The 24,438-nt window shown below is 42.4% G+C and overlaps 2 protein-coding genes across 2 annotated transcripts; one reads left to right on the top strand and one right to left on the bottom strand.

The window, feature by feature from the left end:
- Positions 1–6,703: 6,703 nt before the first annotated feature.
- Positions 6,704–16,493, bottom strand: zbtb41 (zinc finger and BTB domain containing 41). Its single transcript, XM_084547055.1, has 11 exons — positions 16,249–16,493; positions 13,426–15,402; positions 12,853–13,060; positions 11,144–11,213; positions 10,756–10,903; positions 10,406–10,535; positions 10,187–10,282; positions 9,970–10,076; positions 9,777–9,882; positions 9,600–9,688; positions 6,704–8,961 (listed from the first exon to the last, which is right to left on the bottom strand). The coding sequence occupies exons 2-11, from the start codon at positions 14,609–14,611 to the stop codon at positions 8,384–8,386; spliced, it is 2,718 nt and encodes a 905-aa protein (XP_084403181.1). The 5' UTR covers positions 14,612–15,402; positions 16,249–16,493; the 3' UTR covers positions 6,704–8,383.
- Positions 16,494–17,371: 878 nt separating this feature from the next.
- On the top strand, positions 17,372–24,299 carry LOC311489011 (protein crumbs homolog 1-like). The gene is made up of 8 exons (XM_084545906.1): positions 17,372–17,695; positions 17,962–18,927; positions 20,284–20,834; positions 20,950–21,115; positions 22,634–23,543; positions 23,633–23,674; positions 23,759–23,878; positions 24,005–24,299. Exons 1-8 carry the CDS (start codon positions 17,647–17,649, stop codon positions 24,255–24,257), a joined length of 3,057 nt encoding a protein of 1,018 aa, XP_084402032.1. The 5' UTR covers positions 17,372–17,646; the 3' UTR covers positions 24,258–24,299.
- Positions 24,300–24,438: the final 139 nt, after the last annotated feature.

Genomic DNA, 24,438 nt, shown 5'->3' on the forward strand with positions numbered 1-24,438 from the left:
GACTCGACAGTGAACGTTTTATGAGGAAACATTAATCCTTTAGTTTGCTTAAACGATTCTTTTATGACAACACCTACAGTTTCATTATCAGTAGAGACATGTATGAATAAGAAGGCTCATTACTGGCCTTGTATCAGTTAGAAACCTTATCACATATATTCTCAGGTGTTTTATTCAAATCTGCATATGTGCTAGCTGTGGGAGTATCTATAGACGAATCCGGCGAAACTACCGGAAGTAAGCGGGCGCCATAACTGAGCTGTTGCTGGGTAGCGTTGCGCCAGTGCCTCCTATTAGTTTTATAATGTCGAGTGGGAAAACATGTTCCGTTGTAAATTGTTTCAATAGCACAATTCAATACAACTTTCCCATCCTTCCTCTGCAGAGTTATTTGTACAGTATGAGTGTTGTTAATGGTCTGTGAAAATCGGACAGGTCCTTTTAGAACTATGTGTTCTATCAGTGACCTGTGGTTGGCATGTTGTTGATCATCGGATGCCAGGCGAAGGAGAAAATACTCTTGAATACCTTTAAAACAACAGAAGGGGCAGTAGTAACATTACTGTTATGTCTGTTGTTAACGTTTGATTTGCTTGACTGTGACTCTCACTCTGAGAACCAACAACACTAGCAGTTAGCTGTACCTTACACTTTCCTTTTGAAATGTGAAAATGAGATAAACAATGGTCACAAATGAAAAACATGAATTCGTTTATTTGATATCCATTCATTTATTTATTGTTGCCAAATGGACAGATCTTTTTATAGTTTCCTCGTTGGCTAGCCTAGCTAGCATAGTTATCGCTAACGTTAGCTAGCTAGCAGCTACAGTAGTTAAGTAGATATAATATCATCCTAGCTCCAATTATGTCTTTATTTCCCCATTCTCTACTTTAAGCTATTTTCATAAATAATCTGTAAGATGGTTTGTACCTTCATCTGTGACTAGAGGCCACTGTCTAACATCATCAACCCAACAAGTTGTGATGGCCGTCTGACACCCGAGGCTCCGACACATGCGCCGTAGCTCATGAAGCAATTGTATCGAACCACTGTGCTCTGACCATTGACTGTATATACTAGGCTCTGACTGTGCCGAGGCGTGGTTCGGTCACGTGACTAGTGACGTTTGAAGCACTTGAGTGACGTTCGAAGCAGTTCAAGTGCTTCGAATGCTTCAGCGGCAAACGAATCACTGAGGGCTTTGGTTTGTCATGTGAATCACCTGGTGGGATCGAGTGTGTTTCGGGATATCTCGGATACCCTATCCCTATTTAGTGATGCTCATTTGAATGTTTCTTTGCAGAGTAGGTTGGTTCGTTGCTGTAGTTGGAGTTAGTTGCGTATATTGTGGAGATAGATCGTAAGATTCCGAGAGAAATAGATGAATTACATGATAACACTAGATTGATAGATAGACATAGTTACATAGATAGTCATAAATAGCGTTATATATAGATAAGACAGAGAGAGAGAGATACAGATAAGATACAGATATATAGTCAGAAGTATGTGTATAGTTTTGGTTGGGACAAATCACGTGTTTTGTGACGTATGAACCATTTCACTGCTTCATTCAGAAACCCTGACACTGGTTTGGTTGTCTCGGCTCTTCGGGAGAGATGAGATGAACAAATAATGAGTCAAGAAAGATTTGGTTTGACACTGTTGCATTCAGTACAACTATTCTCTAACACTACTAAACCCATGACACCAAGAGCAAAAGAAAATAGTTGATGTAAGCGCTGAAACATAAACATTAGTGCAAATTAGCGAAGGTTCATAGAGTGTAGTAGTGACGTAATCAAAATGGTCCAACGACAACAGAGCAGCACTAATAGGGTTAGTGGTACACTGTGAAATCACCGCCCTTTCGTTAACGAAGCAAGGGTTCGAATCCCATTTTTTCATTTTTTTTTTTTTTTTTTTTATAGACATATAGTCATAAGTGCGTGTATAGTTTTGGTTCGGACAAATCACGTGTTTTGTGACGTATGAACCATTTCACTGCTTCTTTCAGAAACCCTGTCACTGGTTTGGTTGTCTCGGTTCTTCGGGAGAGATGAGTCTTCGAAGCAAATAATGACTGAGTCAAGAGAGATTTGATTTGACAGTGTTGCATTCAGTACAAATATTCTCTAACACTACTAAACCATGATACCAAGAGCAAATGAAAATAGCTGACGTAAGCGCTGAAACATAAACATTAGTGTAAGTTAGCAAAGGTTCATAGAGTGTAGTAGTGACGTAATCAAAATGGTCCACTGACAATGGTGCTTCACTGATGAGGTTCGTGGTACACTGTGAAAGCACTGGTCTTTCGTTAGCAAAACAAAGGTTCGATTCCCATTTGTTCTTTATTATTTATTTTATTGTTATATATATATAATTTTATTATAATAAACTTTAAACCACATATCCATGTAATGTAGTCGAATAGGAATGTGCATGGCAAATCAAGTACCATACAAGCATGAAACAGTATGACACGTCTCCATTGCACTACATTTTATTGTCCACTAGATGTCCTAATAGAGCACTGTGTCATTGAAGCTTCGAGTAATGAACCTTTTTTTGAACCACGTGTCGAGGCTTCAACAAAGCCTCGACTGGCCATCACTACCAACAAGTCATACTGCCTGGCTGTAGCTGTCATTGAGGGTGCGTTATCGCGGAGGATTGTTTACATACCAGTAACAGCTCAGTAATGGCGTCGCCACAAGATGGCAGCCTACACAAAACGCTCGCCGGATTCGTCTACAGATCTGAATGTGTCTGGTGATCTCAGGAGCAACTCAGTTCGCCCCTGCCTGGCTGGATAAATCATTAGAACAGGACAAACACACAGCTGACCTCTGATCACACCAGTCAAGGAAATCATTTTGAAATCTGGACTCTAAATAATCAAATAGATTTTTGCGGTTCGAGTGTTTTGAAGCTAACGATGAATATCCTTGTTCTACTCCGTGTACAATGTGACTTTAAATAAATGAAATTATTGAAGTGAACACAGAACAGATCTGTGATGTGAAGCAAAATCATATTTGTGAGAAACATCATTAAAATGATGTGTGATTGAAGATCTGAATCTGGGTTGTCCCAAAGTGTCCTTCCTCGTGATAAGAATAATTAGTTTTGTTGTACTGAGTGTTGAAGACATCAAGAGGAGAGACAAGCTGGTAGAGAATTAAGTGTAAGTGTGTATTTTACATCCCACTGAAGAAAGAGGCTTTCTACATTTGAATGGCAGTTGTGTGTATTCCCCCCCCCCCCCCCCCCCCCCCTTTTTTTTTTCTTCCCACATAAACATGTGTCCAATCTTTTTGTTGACTCTGGGTGGTCTGGTCTGGCTGTTTACTGCACAAATCCCCAGCGTTAGGTGAAGGTCATCAACAATAATCTGGACTAGACTCTCAGCTCTGCTGTGTCGCTGGATGATTTAGTTGATAAAATGTGCGTCAGATTTCTTGGACTTCTCCTGGTTTGGGTTCCTGGAGTGCTGCATGGTAAAAACATCCAATGATTTCACATAAAACCTTTTAACAGTTAAAAACTAAGGCAGCTACTACAAAGTAACCTTGCTTGCTGTTGTGTTTCAGCTCAAAGTACCTCATGTAGTGCTCCCACACTGGATGGTGGGTTCTTTGCTCCAAAGCAGGAGACTTACTCTGATGGGACGAAGCTGAGCTACACCTGCAGAGATGGACATAAACTAGTTGTGTCGGGCTGGTGGGCAGTGAGCACATGTCAGAATGGCCAATGGTCTCATGATCCACAATGTATAGGTGAGCTGTAGTCCCTCTTTGATCCTTCTTGTGGCTCTGAGGATGGTAATGTTAGTGTGTCACTTTGGTCTACACTGAACTGCTGGATGGACTTTAATGTACAACTTCTTATCATGTGCTGTCAAAATGCTAACATGCTAGACTAAGAGGGCCTGGTTGTCTGCTCTGCCTCCTGAGCTGAAGACGCCATGCTATCTGGTTGGTACACACAGTGATGGTTTTTGTTACAGTCAAATCGTCCATACACTTTGCTGATCTATGCAGTCCTTGTGACTGCATGCTCCTGCAAAATGAGGCTGAAAAAGGGGTGTCATTAAAAGTATGATAATGTTCTCAGTCTGTGGTGTTCTCTCTTTTCTCCCTCAGATGAAACATCCTGCCTTCCACCAACTATTCCCAACACAGTATTCGATGTAAATCCAAAAGGCTGGTATGAGGACGGAAGTAAAAAATTCATCAAATGTCTCGGAGGATACGAGCACAAAGACAGACACACCACAGCTGTATGTGAGAATGGATCATGGTCCTCTCTACCGGTCTGTCAGAGTAAGTCTGGTGGAGGTGTTGTCCCAGTTAGATCAACTGTTCTTGTTCCTCTTCATGATTTATTTTCTTATTTACAGGAAGTATGGAGTCATGCAGTGAGCCTCCTAAAATGCCTCATGCAGTCATCATTAATATGAAATCCCAGGAGGTGTTTGCTACAAATTCAGAACTGTTGTATGAATGTGAAGATGGATTTAAAACAGAAGGGACAGAAGAGAAGAAAATCTATTGCATGTATGGAAACTGGACTGAAGGCAGACCGTGCAGTAAGTGGACAAAAGACAAATTTACTTTTTATGAATTGTCTGTATGCTCTCCGGTATGTTTATATTAACAGTAGATCACACTGATATATATTTATATGCTCCTAAATCAAACAAAAGAGATGCTCAATTCTAAATGTTTCATGTGAAAAGGTGGGTCCACAGAGGGAGGAGCAGGTGGGTGACACACTGGCAGTGGGATAACCCCTGAGGGAAGAAATCATTAGTTGCTCTATATTAAATATGAATTAGAACATTTGATCATCACGTTGAGACTGTAGCCTCGACATGGGGAACACACTACCTCGACGAAGCAGCCCTCTGGGTTGGTTTTATAGTGAATCAGGGGAAAAAAAGACGGCAAAAATAAATTCATTATGGACTGCAAATTTATACCGCTTTTAATCCAACAGGCCAGAGAGCACCCCCCTATTCTGCGGACAGTGTTTAGATATTGTGTAAGACATCTGCTTTTATCTTACAGGAACTCCTTCCACGACTGGGTCGACTGAGAGAGAGACTGAGAGCAAATACACTACTCAACTGTCATGTCATGTCAATGAAAAGTGTTAATATCTGTTTATTTTATGCAGATGCCTTCTGTTCTGTGGACACCAGTCAGTATCCTCGTATAAAACCTGATGGTATTAAATTAATAAAGGATGGTGAGTCAATGACATTGGCTTGTAAAGACGAATGGACGTTGGAAAACTTTTCCGTGTTCAGCTGCGAAAATGGAAGAGTGGAGTCAACCAGATGTGAGTATCACCTTGATCTCATTACAGTTTCATTTACCATTAAGAGAAAGAGTAGGATCATAAGATATTATGGTCTGATTACCAGGACCTTGAATAGGTCTGCATTTTGGTGTTTTGACAAGAGATATCTCTGAGATATATTTGCAAGATTTTACTGTACATTGCTAAACACAAGTAACATTTAGTATGTATGTAGTACATATATTTAGATTTAGACAAGGATGAATAATCACCACTTGAACAACGAGTAGAACAGGCTTGTACTGTTGATATTTCAATGTTAATTTACAGCAGTTTGTAAGTTTTGAAAGTGTTATACAATATTAACGTGCAAATATAAAAACAGGCTACTTCAAAAACACAATCACACATAACTGGGTTACTGAAGACAATGTAAACACACCCACTGACTGATTTAATACAACATTTCCACATGTACGCACAACCCCATGCACTATAAGCTTCAGTAGTATGTGCAGTGATTTTAATAGTGCTCCACTGATGGTCTGTTTGAATGTGTGCAGGTTGTAACCGGGCCCAGCTAAATTTGGTGAGTGTTCCTCCTGGTTTCAATTGGAAGTGATACAAATAAAGCATCACTTCTTTATATTCATTTTTTTTTTTTTTTTACTTTGTTATATTATACTATATTTTACTGTAGTCCATTATTGTTCACTGCCCTGTCTTATCATCAGGGTTTGTGTTGAGGAGAAGAGACGACTGCCTTTGGAGTGGCTCACCGACTGAAAACAAAAGCTAGCGTGGACGGTTTTAGGACACAACCATGTTACGATTGCACTTCCACATCCCTTGTTTGCTTTTCACTGTGATCTGTGAATACCTACGCAACGTGGGAGCAAACTGTGTGTGTGGAGAATTAAAATCCACCTGTTGAACTACTCCATGATGCATCATGAGCATTTTTTTGTTTTCTTTTGCTTTCCTTCTCATCTGCCTTAAAGTTTAGTTAACAAAATGCTATTTAATCACATTTTGTATAATTTAACCTCTTAAGACCTAATGTGCTAGGGAGGAGGTCCAATGTGTGGAAAATAGTGTTTTACCTCTTGAAAGGAAATCTAGCAACAATAAATTCTAGCATTGTGGACACTGTAGAATCCATAATGAAACAACTCACCAAGTTTGATGTCAGGACAAAGCTAACTTTCTGTACAAAATGGCTGTGCTACGTTTATTATCTGTAGTACCACAGTCGGCCCATTAGGTGGAAGCAAAGGACCATCAGGCTAGTGTGAGCGTGACTCAATAGGCTCAAAAGGACCATAAAAGAAGAAATATGAACCGTCAGTTATTTTTGGATTTGATATTATATTATTTATTGAGACAAAAGAAGAATGGTTTATATTTTACTGACCTTGAAACATTAACTTTGGCAGCGTGTTTTCTCCACTAGCTGAGGTTGAGTTGGTTATCTACAGCTACGTGATGCTTTGTATCAGCAGAAAGAGCTTCTCTAGTCTCAAATAACACCCACAGGGCAGAGTGGAGCAGAGTGGATTGTGTTGCTTTCCATTTTTCATATTGATGGGGCTCTTATTTTTTTAACAGAAATATTCAAATTAGTAACAAACACTTTTTGAATAAAATACAGTTCTATAGTTGTTTTCTTCACCCAAACTTCAAGAGACATTAGCAAAACAAACAAACAAAAAAAACAGCCTGACTATGACCTAATTATTGCCAATTAGATACATAATATTCTGCTGAACCCAGAGTTTGTGAACTTCCAAAAACAGGTTTACACATAAATGACAGTGCTTTTTAAAGCTACTGTGTGAAACGTTTGTCTCCACCTTCTGACAGTGTGGTGTAATTACACAAAAACTGTTGACACACACATGCTCTCTTAATCCTTCTTCTGAACAATTGGTCTTTCAACCACATGATCTGGCCACATTACCAGAGGCTTAAAATGACTGTATTATGAGCAAACTGATCATATAGGAGACAAAGCTGAGGGGACAAAAAGAAATGAATGTATCCTTTCAAAAGACACACACATTTATTGAGACAAAGTTTTTGAGACCTCATACAAATCCAGCCACAGTTAAAATAAATAATAATGATAAAAAAAGATGACACAGTAATATGAAGTGAAGAAGGGTTTAGTCTTTGGGGATTCACTCAAAATATAAAAACATAGGTGTTCAATAAAAGGCTATGCTGTTAAACTACAACAGAAGGAGTTGTATTCTGTTCATTAAGCAACAAGGAGAAAGAACTTGTCAAGTTCAAGGTAGCGGTGATGCATCATAAAGCATCTATAGTCTAGACTGATTACAATCATTAAATGACACAAAATGATTAAATCCTTGTACATTTAGGTATAGTTGCTATTATTGATCATACAGAGAGATTACTGAACATCTGGTAGTGCTGGAACTCATTCGGTAAGGGCTCAAATGTAAAGTTCATTTATATGTGAAAGTCACACATTATAGCTTTAAAGGCCTCACCTTCCTGTAGTGATAATTCTTATTATCTATACTCCTGGATATCCTTTACATTTATTTGGTTAAATGTAATTATTTATTGGAATTGAAATGATCACTGGTTTATTGAAAAAAATATCAGTTTATCAAAATTATCATCAATTAATGTTTTGCCAATTAATTAAAAAATAAAAAATGTGTCAGTGATAATGAAAAACAAAGATATAAAATGATAGACACTATCAGAGAGTTGGTGAGATTTACTGTCAGTTTACTAACCTACTACCTGCGTTTCTCGTATTATTTGCTGGGTCTTTGTACTTTGTTCCAATATCAACGTTTTTTTCTCAGGACTGACTCCACCTTTATTTCTTTTTCTTCAAAACATCACACAGATCGAATGACAAATACATGTAGATGGGGTGGCAAAATTAATGAAGTCCTTCTTTTTTGTTTTTATTGATTTTACATGGAGAACAGTAATTACTCTCCATCTTGAAGTGTGGATATAGTGCTTCTGCTGTTCCTATTAAATGTCTGTGTTAAGTTAGTTGGGCCCAGCTTTTGGCTGAGCGGCGTCAGTGAGTGTGATCAGAGCTGGAGATGTTTTGCACAGAAGAAGCTGAATCCAGTCCCAGCAGCGTGCCCAGGTAGGACTGCTCTCGGGGGTCTAGCATCTGATCCGGCCTCAAAGGGTGGACGATGTTGGCAGGCTGAGGGGTGAGGGTGTACTTCTCAAAGAAGGCCAGGTCAGTAGGGGCCTGGTAGCCAGAGTTCTGCTGCTGTCTTTGAGCCTGCATGCTAACGGCGCTGTGAGTGTGGGAGGTCAGAGACGAGGCCCTGTGAGCGTTCAAGTCACCCTGCGATTCTCCTGCCATCTGCGCTTGTACTAAAGTGACGGGTACGCAGACGTTTGAAGGAGGGGGGGTGCTGGAGACGATTTTGTCCTCGCTGAGTGTGCTGAGGGGCTGCTCAGTAAACCGGGTGCTGTGCACGTGGTCGACGTGATACTTGAGCTTGTCCTTTCTTTTAAAGGTGGCGCTGCAGTGGGGACAGTTAAAAGGACGTGCGTCCGAGTGAATCACCATGTGCTTTGCCAAGGTCTTCTTGATCCGAAAGGTCTGATTGCACTCTGGGCATTTGTGTGGTTTCTCACCTGTGACACAAAATATGAAAAAGATGTTCAGATAGTCATTTCAATTGCACCCTTGCTTTTAAGAAAAATGTATCTAGCTTTTTCATCAATAAATCTCCACAGGCCAAAGTGTGTTGGGGCCTCTAATAGGAGCAATGCGGTGGTGCTAAAACAAGAAAATAGTGGAAGGAATTGAATAAAGCAATAAATAAGTAAATGATTTATCCAGTGAGACATTTTTTTAATGTCAGGTTATTTTGTGAAACTTATTATCAAATCCCTGTCTCATGTACATGCTCTACTCTGCAAAACAACAAACAACACTCTCTTATGAATTACTCATTATGTAGATTTCAAACTATTTGAACATCAGCTTACTCCGGCCGCAGCTGATCGGAAAGAACTCAGTCGTCAGTTCAGCCGAGAAAAATCCGCAGCTGTCAGTGAGTAGCGGCTTTTGTTTAATTTGGGTGTTTTTCAGGACCAAGTGTTTCAAAAAAATGGTACGAACTTCGTGAGGTAAATCTGTTACCGGTAGGTATCTGTACCAACTGCAGTAACAAAGCAGCGGTTGAGCTTACCAAATTGTTTGCAACCTTTCTGTTCTCTTAGATGTCTTCAAGCAGATATATGTATGTACGTTTCTTTTTTTTCATTACCTGAGTGAGTCCTGAAGTGCATTTCTAGACTGGACTTTCCTTTGAATTCTTTCTTGCACACCTCACACTGATGAACAGCTGTTTTATACCTTGTAGAAAAAATAAACATGGTAAATAATAATGTTGCCTGGTTGATGTGGGAAAGAGTAAATGAATAGAACAATTTGTGTAACATACTTCTGCCTAACTTTCTCTCCCAAATGAACAGTTTTGTAGTGGACGGTCAGATGATCGTGGCGTCTGAAGCACTTGCCACATTCTTCACATTGGTGTGCTTTCTCACCTGTAATAAACGTGGCATAAGTCAAAACTGATACTGAATGAAGAGGTCACCACAATAGAATCTTGCTGTTATCGCGCTCCTGCTTACCAGAGTGTATTTTCTGATGTTTGGTCAGGTGGTCGTGGCGTATGAAGGTCTTCCCACATTCGTCACACTCGTAGCGCTTGTCGTCATGGTGGACTCTGAGGTGGAGCCTGCCCAAGGAACGGTTTGCTCATTATGGACGACCCTACCACAGCTAATCAATCTTAGCTTGAAATGTACACCAGCACTGGACGTCCTCTCCAAATCTCACTAGGCCTACCTGTAGGAGCTGCCATGGCGGAAACTTTGACCACAGATGCTACAGAGGTGAGGCTTCTCTCCGCTGTGGATCCTCAAGTGCTCCCTCAAGGTCGTCCTGTGAAGGGAACGCACAGTCAGACGTTGTTTTTGCATCTCAGAACGTCAAAATAAGGTTTTAAATAATACATAACAGGAGCTCTTCCAGACAGAACCTGACTGGATAGAGAGAGAGGCCTACCTTTCTCTTACTGATTTCCCACAAACAAAGCAGGTCCATTTTCTTTTGCCTCCATGTGTGCATTCAATGTGTCGTCTTCTGTTGCCCGTGTCATTAAACTGACGGCCACAGATCTCACAGGGAAAAGGACCTGAGAATGAGATGGGATAAAAACTCAATTCCGTTTTTATACTAATGTAAATGCATTAGCAGCTAATGTAACAGCAGTGACGCTTTCTATTTAGTATTTAGGCCTGTAGATAGGAAAGCTGTAAAGCATATTTATTCTTCTCAATTTTCTCTATTTTAATATTCAATTTAAAGTTAAAAAGCTTTTCCATAAGCAAATGCTGTCGTGGTACATTTCTCACCTAAGTGGTACTTTTCTTGGTGCTTCAGCCTTGCAAACCTGGACTTGAAGTATTCGTCACAGAAGGAGCATTTAAAAGGCCGGTCTTGGGTGTGCAGAATCATGTGCTCCTGTAGATGAGGCCTGCGGGTGAAGGTCTTCAAACAAACCTGGTTCAGAGTTCAAAGGTCACACACAGTTCAGATCGAAATAACGTCTTTTACACACAGCGTGACAATACGTTAATGACTTAAATCAGTATACATCACATGAACTGAAAAGTCTCTGTACATTCATGTGACTGAACTTTAAAAGCTGTACGCTGCATCATAACTAGTTAGTCACAAAATACTAGTATAACTTAATATACTGAATGTGATCAATATTGTTCAACTGAAAGTAGTCCTTACAGCACATTTCCAGCCTTCACTCTTCCTCTTCTTCTTTGTCAGAAACTCTTGGATGTGGTCTGGATGAAACCTGGCAGGACAGTGACAACACATGTTTCTTAATGATTAACAATGACCAGGGAAGGAGCTAATAAGAAAGGATCCAGGAAAGGGGCAACCTTCAGTATCAAGAAAGATAAAACCGACGTGGAAGTAGTTCTGTTGTTCCACAAATGAACACTTGATGCAGGTTTTAACAGATTGTTTTTTTCCCCACAGTCACAGTCACAGTCACACAGCCTGGCATAGACAGATTTAACTTAGAATATGAGTCTGATAAGACATCCTTTGGATTTCATAACTGGACGCATTTCAACCGAACAGAGGGTTGGTCACATTTGAATTTTAGTGAAATAAAAGTCAAAGCGAAACCATCAGAAAACCTTTTTTTGGTCATTTTCCCCTACATAAATATATTAATTCAACTTAGTATCACTCTACACACGTGTAGAGGCTCTATGCACCCACCAGTCTGACAACCACTGATAATGTCTGCGCAGAGATCCATTAAAGAACACTAAAACACTAAAATTTCAAACTACACTAAAACAAGATGAGGCCACTTTAAAGGGGAATTATCGTTTTTTACAACCTGGACCTTATTTCTGGCATAAAATACGATGGTTTACTCACTCATATAACTTTGGCATCATCTGGAGTCATTCGGACGATATTTAGATCCAGTGGAGCCCCGCGTATATCCATATAGTGGGAGTGATCGGGTAGATAACAGGTAACTCTGGACTCAATAGGGAATAGCACTAGCGTATCATAACAAAATATTGGCGAAATGAATGAGTTTCACGGCAGATAATGCGTTATTTAGAGGCTGTGTTTCGGTGCCCCAGTCACTCCCACTATATGGATATCTAAATATTGTCCGAACGACTCCAAATGACGCCAAAGTTACATGGGTGAGTAAGCAATCGTATTTTATGCCAGAAATAAGGTCCAGATTGTAAAAAACGGTAATTCCCCTTTAAGGTTTAATAGGAATTTAACAGGATTTTTAGCCACAGCGGCATCATGGGTGCATGTTAAGTCAGTCTTTTCCTCTCGCACCACCATAAGGCTGACCTTTTTTTTGTGTGTGTGAAATGTCTCAACAGCTATTTAAGTGACTGGACTTGGAGCAGCAGTGACTGAGGTGAAGTGAAGTGAAGTGAAGTGAAGTGAAGTGAAGCGAAGCGAAGTGAAGTGAAGTGAAGTGAAGTGAGCTCCGGTGTCCCGCTCCTGGTCGCTACTTTGCGGACTCTGGCTGCAAAGGATGTCACCAAGGCAAGATGGCTGCACCATTTTCTGAGATATTTTGCTTTCACTTGGGGTGCTCATGAGATCCATCTTTATAAGGCGCAGTATTCCCTAAAACTCAAAAGACTTTCACATGAACAAGATATTGTTTTAAGGCCTTAATTCTGCCAATAACATATTTTATCAGATATGACATTACATCATATATAAGGTCATGTGTCTGCTTAGTCAGCTAACCAAGGCATCAAACTGAAACCCATTTACAAGTAAAATTATGAGTCTATGCCGGATTCAGTCCAGATGATGCAGGATTTCACCCCGGCTATGTCATATCATTGTGTAGCCTGGCAGGTTTCACGCCGTGAGCCAAATGTTAACGTAACAGAAAGTAAAATGAACGGGCAGTGACTCTGTCTCACCTCTTGACGTGCTTGGCCAGGGTTTTCTTGCTGGCATGGAGTTTGTTGCAGAAGGGACATTTGTGCTCCTTCTTCTGGAAGGGAGCATTGCTGGCGTGCTTCTTCTTGTGGACGGTCAGGTTGGACTTGGTCGAGTAGCGCTGAAGACAGATGTCACACTGGAATGGTTTCTCTCCTGTGTGCACTCGGGTATGGCTCTCATATTTCCCTGAAACAAGCAGAAAAGGGTGTAAAAAGGAATATGTTGTGTCCGGAACACATCTGAGACGTTTGCATGATTAGAGATTATCTTATGATTGGATAACACAACACATACGGACATTCTGACCCATGAGCACTCGACCCGTAGCCAGCTTTGCACTTTCATTTTGTCATATAGACACCTTTAAGAATACTTGTCTTGTTCTGTGTGTATAATAAAAGTGAAAATAATTATTTGTTCCAGTCCTACCCCTGTCCATATACGATACATTTTAATAATACAACTATTCCTCTACAACAGCCTCTGCTACTAACACTGAATTAACATTAATGACAACACTGATAATCTAGGTCTTACTCCGTGGTTCCCACCTGCACGGTCAAAGGTCTTGTCACATTTGGGACATTTGAGGGTCCTCTTGTTGGACGTCTGGATTATGACCGGAGCCAGACCCTCAGGATACACTGGACTCTGGTGAGAGCTTCCTGCTGCCTGCTGTACCTCCCCCTCCCGACCAGCCCGGTGCTCTGCCTTCTCCACGTCTGAACCCTGCTGACCTGCACTGCTGTCTGCTCTAAAAACCTCAGCAGCTTTCTTCTGAGCAACGACGTCCTCTTCCACGTCTCCTCCCTCGTCCTCCTGCTCGTCCCCATCCACTGCATCATCCCCCTGAGCTGGTTTATATTTCTCCTTCGCATCCAGTTTGGGTGTGTTTTTTTCCACAACCGTGTCTCCTGCTCCTTCCACTCTCTCTGATTGTTTGTCCTCGCAGCTGGTGACAGAGTACTCCACATCATCTCTCTTATACTTAGTGGGCGTTCTCCTCCTCCGAGCTGATCTCCGTGTGGCGGTACTCCTCTGAACTGTTGTCTTCCCTTCCTCAATTGAGGCTTCCTGTACGTCAGCGTGAGTCTCAGCCAAGTTTTCAGTGCTAAACCTGCGTGTGAACAGGGTGCACTTCACTTCAGGGGGGCTCTGGATGTCTGTGTCAGCTCCTGGCGAGTCACTGGAGGTCATGTCCACCTCAGGAGACCCTCTTGTCTCAGCCTGGGCTTGGATATCACTGACAGGGTGGACACCCCCTTCGCCACATAACAGCTTTAATATATCCATCATGTCCAGGAACCGGGCCGCTTCAGTAAGAGCCGGGAGGTCCGTCTCTGCAACGATGCACTCGGCGGTGTACAAGAATCCAAGCAGGTGCTGGAAGACAGAATCCTCCACATGGTCCAGAGTCACGTGTGTTGTTGCAGCAGGGTTCTTGGACAGCTCCGCGTGGAAGTAGCTGCTCCCATGGGCCAGCACCACCTTGTGGGCACTGTAGACCTTCCCACCCACGGACACTGACACATCGCAGAACTTCTGCCGGGTCCGGTCTTCATTCAAGAACTTGAGGAGGTTGTGACTGTGCTGCGACATAGTCAGGTGTCTGAGCAGTGAGGCTGATTCAGAGTTCGGGGCGCTGGAGACCAGCGACGGGTCTGTAGCACAGTCATAGCTGGAACTGACCTGCCTGCCACGTTTAGGACGCAGCATAGCAGTGGGCTTTTTTTTCATTGGTGTGCCTGATGGGTAACCCGACTCTCCTGAAAAGCAGAAGAAATGATTAGAAACAATAATGAGGCAGAGAATTTATAGGTGCTTACTATTCTAGTGAGTTTTAATCCGGATATGACAGGATTGTAATATTTAAGAAGAGGAGTTTTTTCCTGCACTGGACAATTTTGTGATTTTGTTTCAGTAGCATGTCTTGACAGTCTAGTGGAAAGAAAACATTCAAAATCCATATTGAGCTGTTCATGTTACTGCACTTTGTCTGTTAGACATTTATGGAAATTTATAATTTTGTATAAAATTACATAAAACCTCATGTAATCATAATTAGTTCTTAATATAAGCAATCAACATCAGGACATTTCAAAGTGATATCTAATAGTTTTAATACTTTCTCATATAAATGTTTGACTTCAAATATATTAACTTCACAATACATAACTTTAAGGACTGTTTTCACACTTTGGGGCAGACATCTTCACTTCAGCTGCACTTGCATAAACCATGTTTTTATAAAGGGGTTTATTACATCATCTAATAGCCTGGTTTATTTAACATTTTATTCCAAATAATATTGCAAAAGGGAGCTTTGGGGTGGTTGTTCACATTATTTTCTGAGTTATGAAATGAAGAAAATAGAAATCCTAAGTTCCCTCTGTTAAAACCTTCATCCAACAATCAGCCATAACATTATGGCCACCTTCCTAATATTGTGTAGATCTCCCTTGTGCCTCCAAAACAGTTGTGAGCCGTCAGAAATTGGACATGGGTCTTCTGAGGGTGTCCTGTGGTGTCTGGGAAGAGAATGTTGTTAGTGGGGGCCTTTGGGTCCTATGGGTTGAGGGGAGGGGCCTCTGTGGATCATCCAACAGATACTTGATCAGTTTGGGATCTAGTAAATTTGTGCTGTTTTACATGTCATTTTGTTGTTTTTTTGTTTTGTTTTTTTAAGTTGTTCCTAAAGCGTTTTGTGTGTGTGTCTGTGTCAGGCTGCATCCTGCTGGGGATGGCTGCTGCCATCAAGAAGTGTCATTGGTATGGGGTGGGGGTGCCTGGTCTGGTCTAGGTGGGTGGTACATGTCTAAGTAACATCCACACGTATGCCAGATCTAAAAGTTTTCCAGCATTTCGCATTCTGAAAGTTAATTATGTTAAATTATGTAAATATGCGCACATTTAATCAGACAGTACTTCGTTTTCATGATAAAATATAAAAAAAATAGTATTCAAGAGTGGGTGTCTCAGGGCATTTTACCCTTTGACAGAGATGTCATCGTCAACACAAATGTGACATTAAGGGGACATTATGGTAAAAAAAGTTATCACAAATGGGAAAACTGTATAAAAAGCTGCACAATAACGAGGCGCTGCTACCGTCTACAGTCCCGCTTACACAACAGAAACGTGCTATAAAATCTGCACGCAAAAATCAATTAAGGCTATAAGGAAACATGTAATTAAGTTATCGGAGTGCCATAATGCATCAAGACATTTGTATATTCGCTCCCCACCTCAAGGACCCCTAACATAATGTTCCCAGGCTGACGGCTGGGCCCCCTCCGAGGAGAGTGTTGACAAACGACCTTTAATGTAACCTGAGAAACTCACATGTTAATGGAGAAGCACTGAGTATATCTTACCTACGACATGCGAACGGCGTTTACGAAGCACCGTGGACCGCAGGCGACATGAGAAATTTGAGAAATAAACGGAAAAATAATAATTTCCTGAATATCTGCAACGCCCCACCAGAAATGTCGGACTCCGAAACAAGCCGTTCGCCTATTGGCTGTTTCAGCTTTTGTCTTTTGACGGCGTTGTTTAGCGGAATTAACGCACTTAAATATTTATTGAATAGCAATGTAAATATAAAATGAATTATACCATTGTAAGGTAATTTATATGTAGACCATTAAAAGTAAAACACAACCTTAAAGGGGGTGAGGTCTTGCAGACGATAAGGGGAGAGTTCGTAACATGACGGCATCATGGGTAATGTAGTCTAAAACCTAATAGCACTAGCGTTTTAGTGGTTATCTGACAGCTAAATTTACACGCTACGTGTAATTTTAAATGTATTTAAAATGAAAATGATAGGAACCTACAGACCATATGAAATAGCTTATAAAAATGTTACGGGTTTGAAAAATGTTACAGGTTTGTAAATCTTACATTAAAATGTGGTTTATATGTGAACGCAGAGCTAATGATAATTATTTAGTGGTAAAATTATAATAACGAACCCCTGACAACGGACATTTTGGCTACATAGTATATTTTGGCTTAAAACTTTAAGTACATTTTGTTGATATTTACTTCCAGTTAAGTAAGATTTAGAAGGGCCCATTTTATCTTGAGCCTGAATATTTTTAAATACCTGGAAGTACAGTTGCTCTTAACAGACATTGCTTTACACATATAACTAGACAAACAATGTCCTTAGTGTTAGAGGTGAACAGGGCTGTTCTTAGGGCTAAATGACTTGTGATTACATCAGTGACGCTATAATGAAAGAGATGCTTCCCAGATTAGAACCATGGGTCTCGGCTTATTTCAGTCAAACACTGGTATCCAGCCAGCTGTAGCCGAATCAGGACGCGATCTGTGACCTGAGCTGGCTACACATACACATGTGTATGTTTCATTGCATGTTGTTGAACTGTAGCAATGTTTTCCTCTACAGGAAACCAAATGTCACCCTGTGCCTCTGCTCAGTCAAACATGCCAAAACTCCCACATCACTTACATAAGAGAACATCAGAGGTCTGTCTGGGGAACATGTTTGCTCAAATTAGCCTGTTGGATGCACTCCTCCCTTCCCCAACACGTTTAATGTGTAAGACATTGTAAGTCCATTAGCTTAATCCCTTCTATCTGGTATGCAGCGATCCAAGCTTTACACTGAATACAAACAGGACATGCAGCAGTGAGAGTAGAGGTAAAGATGGACCTGCACACACAAGTATTCACCACCTGTCTTTGACCTAAAATGAAGATATCGCCAAATATTTAATGCTTGGGAGGTTTTGTGAAGGACAATGTTGAGATTCAGCGTGCATGCGTGGATGCTGTGGTCGCTTTATGCAGGTAAGCATTAGATTCTGGACATGGCTGTATTAGTAGCGTAGCTATTAGTGTGTTTTTGTTTTTCACTTGTCATCTCATCTGATCACTGTCTTATTTGAGAATATGTATGAGATAATCAACAAGTGATCAGTATGATACACATGATAAGTTTGTACAGTTGCCTTGTCTACATAAACTGTATTGGTTTGTTAAAATGTCTCGTTTACTTCTCATCCCTATTTTTTGAGAATAGAAAACATCACAATGAATTGTAATTGTCTCTGCAGGCACTTTATTCGCTGAGGACATAAATGGATGTGAACAGCAGCCATGCCAAAATGGTGGTGTATGTGAGAGCCACAATGGAGGATTCAGGTGCCTTTGCTCCCCTCAGAGCCAAAATGGGCGCCTGTACGGAGGGGAGAACTGCACCATTGCACTTTCAGGCTGTGACGACAACCAGTGTGAGAATGGAGGAATATGTTCTCCCTTACTTGAAAATGATCATCACACTTACACATGCATGTGCCCTGCAGGCTTCACAGGCCCTAAATGCCAGGCTCCCACTGTTTTCTCATTTGAGTCGCAGGGCTACATGTACATAGAGACACAGCTTCTGGATCCAGAAGCTCCTCTTAACGTGACATTCAGCTTTAGAACAGATAGAGTGAATGGTACCCTCCTGCAGCGTAGGGTGGATGACCTGCTGCTCAGCCTTGAACTGATAGATGGGCATCTCTGCCTCCTCAGCTTGAGAGGCCAAGGCTCCAGCACGGTGGTTCAAGAGCTCCCAGAGTATATGTCCAACAACAAGTGGCACATGGTGGAAGCATCGCTGGGCGGTGTGGTTAGTCTCATCAGGCTGCTATGCATTGAAGGAAGCTGCACGAGAGACTCCAGCACTGACGTCCAGCTGCTTGAGCATGCCTCTGTTCTCCCCGAGCCAGAAACAGTTCGTCAAAGCCTCTTCATTGGAGCGGTTGGGGGGAACTGGGGCCGAGCAGAGGATGAAGCAGTCTACCCGCCCGCTTTTCTGGGCTGCTTCAGAGATGTGCTTGTGGACTCACACCTGGTGTTGCCTGTCATAGGGCCAGCCGATTCAGGCGCCCAGGCAAACATCACTGTGGGGTGCAGCGACAAAGACAAGTGCGACGAGAGCCCATGTCAGAACCGAGGGCGCTGTGTGAGCCAGGGCTGGAGGAGGTACACGTGTGAATGCCACAGGCCTTATGAGGGAAACGACTGCGCTGAGGGTGAGAAACAAACGCACGCTAACGCATCAGTCGCCATTTCATATTTAAATTAGATTACGTTTATTTAAAATAAAATAATTCAGTTCTCAGGAAAACCCACCTACCACATGCTTATGTCTGAGTTAGCATCCCTACCTGGGGCAGGAAATGTGGCTCTGTTTGTATGGGGAAGGATGAGGATCGGGTTTTAAAAAGGAGACCTTTATTTTTGTTGTTGCAGAAAGAAATATGCGGTTTAGGTTATGAAACAGTTTGGTCTATATTGGGGAATACCAATGTTTTGTAAACATATCCATCCACCCCGACCTCCTCCTTAATGCAGATTGTAACACACCATGCCAACTGTCAATAGTGTTTCGTTGGTGAGCCTCCATGGACCTAGCTTTTACAGATTTGGCACTAGTTAAACCCATGTTAGCAGGTTTTCGGCTGAGTGAGCATGTTGAATCAACGGTGGAGCACACTGATTGACTATTAAACTTCTTCTCGTTTTGCATTTTGCCTTCTCTTGTGTTCGTTTGATGTGACTGAGCCTTTAGTCACCTCACTTAATCCTTTGCTGCTAGAGGGTGCTATCAAAATGAGGCGTAACTATGGAGTCATTGTATTGGTAGTACAGTCTCAGTAATAAGAGCTCTTAATAAGACTTGACTGATGAGGCATCGCCACCTTTAACGGAATACTAAACTCATGAGAAATTATTTTTCCAAACTCAACTTGGTTGGCGTTGCAGCCAACTTAACTTGACTTCAGCGTATACACCTTGACGTCTTCTTGTAGGCAGATTACTAGAGGACATGCTATTAAAATAGATGCAAGTCGTGTCAAGTTCAGCCTCAGAGGTGTCAGTGGATAGCTGTTAGGAGAGCCACCCTGCAGGTTAAAGTTAGTCAGCAGACTTCCAAGGAGCTTAGGGAGTCCTTGGAAATAGCACCATGCAGCATGCAGACATGCAATCAGAAGATTTTCAGTAACACCTGCGCCAAGGATTAAGAGAACGTGGGTTTCGGTAATTGATCTGTAATGCATTCACTTTGCCAAATCAGGGACTCTTAAGGACTCACGCCATGCTTAAGCATTTTCTTTGTTTGGCAACCTCAACACCTTCTTCATTCAGTTAACAACTGCTCATCACTATACCTAGACGTTTCTGCTCCCAGCCAAGAAATAAGACAGAACTAGACTTGTTGTTTCTCCTGTTTCCATCCTCCAAGCTTAGTTAACAATCAGGAGCTTCACATGACTTGAAAGTGTTGCTGATCTTGTATAGCTATAATGTATTTCCTTCGGTGTTGCGCATTTCTTTCTTTCTTGCTTCAGCTCAATGTTTCCTCTCCCCTCCCTGTGCTTCTACAGAGTATATCACTGCACGGTTTGGAAACAAAGACCTGGAGAGTTACGCTGTGTTCTCATTAGACGACGTCCCAGGTGATGCTGTGACCGTATCCATGTTCATCCGCACCAGACAGTCCAGCGGCCTGCTCCTCATCTTGGCCAATAGCACCAGCCAGTACCTCCGCCTGTGGCTGGACCAGGGCAGGGTCAAAGTACAGGTTAATAACTTTGAGACCCTTGTTGGTCGAAGCGCGGTCAGTGACGGCCATTTCCACCTGGTGACTGTGAAGATTGAAGGAATGGCAGCTATCCTGCTCCAGTCAGCCCAAAGCCAGGGCTCATTGCACATCAGGCACGTCCAGGCCCATCCTGGGGACTTGGTTTTTGTTGGGGGGCTACCAGACTCGAGGGCCACCGGTTCGTTTGGTGGCTACTTCAAAGGATGTGTACAGGATCTGAGGATCAACAGCAAACGACTGCAATTCTATCCAATAGCAACTCCAGTGGAGTCGTACAAGCTAGAGCAACGTGTCAGTGTTGCAGAAGGATGCAGCAGCGACAACGCCTGTGCAGTGAGTTGTAGCAATGCTGTCATTGTGGTTACACTGACGAGAATCACGCCCTCGTACAAGGCTAATGACACTGTCACTCACAGGAACCATTTAATTATACTGTCTTCTCTATTAGGTCAACCCATGTCTCAATGCGGGAGTGTGTTACTCCATGTGGGATGATTTCATCTGCAACTGCCCCCCAAACACTGCAGGGCAGCGCTGTGAAGAAGTGAAATGGTGCGCGCTGTCCCCCTGCCCTGCTGCGGCGGTTTGTCAGCCTCTCTCTCAGGGCTTTGAGTGTAAGTAGGACCTGTTGATGTACAGTCTTACAAATGGACGATCAGTAAATAATGAATGAACAAGGACAAGGAACCTATGCAGAAACAGAGAATATTGTGGAGGGTGCAAAATGTTTTAAGTAGCACTGTATACTGTATAGTGCGTGTACAGCCAAGATTTATTTTATTGAACGTCTCCAATGATAAAACATTTATAATATAGCTGTAAAAAATCATTAAAACATATTTCTGATCTTGGTTTGTCTCCGCTGAAGGGACTGTCTGCACAGTCCCCTCAGGACTCTCACTGGCGAAGGCACTGATTAATTACAGTGTGGCTGATTACAGGAGGGAACAGAGTCGAGGCAGGAATCCTACAAAGGATTCCTCTAAGACCTGGTAATCCCATGTCAGATTAGGTCTACTGCCACATGTCTGAGGTAGTTTGAGAGGACCGGTCTTCCTGGAGATGTCACATGTTCGCAGAGAGAAAAGAAGGGAAGCCGCTGGTCAGGAGTAACTACTGTCTGTTTTGTCTGTTGTAGCAGACAAAACCAATATTAACTGTTTAAAAACCCTGCAAATCCATTTCCTTAACAGGCTTTGGACTTGGACTGACGGTTTATTTAAATGAAGACATGTTTTTTGGAAAAAGTTGATGTCACATACTTCAATTTGAATTGGTTGCACCAAAACATAAGGGACCAAAACCTAGTTTGCATCAAATTTTGATGCTGCATTTTTTCAGTTAGTCAGTTAGACCAGTGGTTTTCAAAGTGGGGGCCGCGGCCCCCTGGTGGGCCGCCAGGGGGCGCTAGGGGGGCCTCAGACAATTGGAGGGAAGATAAGAAAAAAAATTTGAAAAATGAAAGAAATATAAAATAATTATTTTTAATCATTATTATAAAATATAATCTAATTATTTTTTAAATCATTATCATAAAACATAATTATTAATAATATATCATATCTAAATGTTATTTGCCATGCTCATCTTTCTGATTCCCTGCCAGTCAAAACATCGTTCATGACCTCATCATCTGTGTAGACCTGGCGGTGGCACCATTTATCAAGCTGCTTTGCTCCTCAGGCTAGCATGTAGCATGTAGCTAGCATGTAGCTAGCATGTAGCTAGCATGTAGGTAGCACAAAATGTCCAGGTTTTTGACAAGAAAGAGACCGAAGGAACAGACCAACAGCCCTGTCGTGGAGGACACTGCTGCAAAAAAAAACAACCTAAGAACTCCTGGCCAACTAAAATCAGAAAATATGAGGCAGCACTTATGCTAAACAAATGTAATAGTTATTGAATAGTGAATAAAAGTAAGAAAATACATTATAAAAGATGCCAGAAGCTAATGCTGTTTGGGGGCCTTGGCATGGAAAAGTTTGGGAACCCCTGAGTTAGACTTTTGTAACTTAACGGCCCTTGAAAATGTTGTCATCTTCCTACAGTGATGTGAGGTGTACTGTAAGACACTGTGACAGTGTGAGTAAGTTCAGTATGTCTTAAAAGTCTCTTCTTTTCCTCCTCTTCAGGTTTGTCCAATGTGACATTTCGTCCTGAAAAAAGCATTCTGCACTACCGCAGCAATGGCAAGATCAAGCGCCAACTCGCCAGTGTCACCCTCAGCTTCCGCACAAGACAGTCAGCCGGCATCATACTCCATGCACAGAAGGACTCAGACTTCCTCACCGTCTCCCTCCTGAACTCTTATTTACTCCTAGAGCATCAGGTTGGCAAGGATTTCTCCAAGGTTACCATTCAAAGCCAGGATCTGATCAGTGACGGAGAGTGGCACTTTGCGGAGCTCAGCCTTGAGAACCAGACATCGGCCTCCAGGTGGATCATGGCTGTGGATGGAGGCAAGGAGGAGATCAGCATGTCCAAAGCAGGTGTGGGTGACCTGCAGTTCCTTAGGGAGGGAGCAGACATCTTCCTCGGGGGCCTTAGCCTGGATGCTGGAGCGAACCTGTCTGGCTGTCTGGGAGCTGTGGAGATTGGGGGTCTTCTTCTCCCCTTCCACCTGGATACAGAGTTGAACCTCCCCAGACCTCAGGAAGAGCAGTTTGTGAGGATAAACAACAACGCTGCTCCACAGCACGGCTGCTGGGGAGCCAGCGTGTGTGCGCCCAACCCTTGCCAGAACGAGGGCACGTGCGAGGACCTGTTTGACCTGCATCAGTGCACATGTCCCTCTGAGTGGACAGGTCCTCTGTGTCAAGACTCAACAGACAGCTGCACCTCAAGCCCCTGCGTCTACGGAAACTGCACCAACCTACCTGGGGGGTTTAAGTGTGTGTGCTCTCTGGGGTTCAGCGGTGAGCACTGTGAGGCAGAAGTCAATATGTGTGAAAACAGCAGATGCAGTCACGGCGCCACCTGCCTCAAAGGCTTCCAGAGCTACGCCTGCCTCTGCCCTCGGAATCTGACAGGCCAATACTGCGAGTGAGTTGAACTTTATGGCACCGGAGATTGTACACAAATGCACATATTAATGAACAAGCAGTACTGATTTACAAACTTGTTTCTTACAGAGAGAAGATCCCTGAAATCCCATGGTACATTGACATCAGTCCGTAAGTGTCTTCACACAAAATACCGAAAATTAACACACAGAGTATATCATTAATAAACCATTGTATTTTGTTTTGTCTGTCTAGACTTCCTCAGTTACCTGTATCAGTATGCACGGGTACAAGATGGAACTACAGCTGCTTTAATGGAGGAAACTGCTCTGAAGCAGACAGCTGTTACTGCCTGCCTGGTTTCACGGGACAATGGTAGGACATGCATGATGATATTTAATCTATATAAAGCACTGGGAGTACGCTACCAACTATTGCTGCTGCCTCCAAGTTGCCAACAAAATCAGCCACAGCAGTTTTTGTTTTTAATTTTCCTTCCAGGTGTGAGAAGGACGTGGATGAATGTGCCTCAGACCCGTGCATGAACGGAGGCTTCTGTGTCAATTACGTGAACAGTTTTGAGTGCGTGTGCGACATGAACTACTCGGGGGTACACTGCCAAATGGACGTCAGCGACTTTTACTTGTACCTCTTCCTGGGCCTGTGGCAGAACCTCTTCCAGCTGGTGTCCTACCTCGTGATACGCCTCGACGACGAGCCGGAAATTGAGTGGGGATTTAACGTCACCGATTAGACCACCTTTTATCTACTATGATCAGACTGGACCAAACCTGGAAAACAGGGGCACACTGGGGTGCTTTAGTGCACAGTTTAGTACCCTAAACCACCGTCTTTTAGCCATTTGAATTTGATTGTCTTCGTTTTCGTCTCTTCCTGTGGGAAGATACATAGACAATATGAGCAAATCTACCTAC

This window comes from Chelon labrosus (assembly GCF_963514085.1).
Source record: "Chelon labrosus genome assembly, chromosome: 6".
NCBI classification, from domain to species: Eukaryota; Metazoa; Chordata; class Actinopteri; order Mugiliformes; family Mugilidae; genus Chelon; species Chelon labrosus.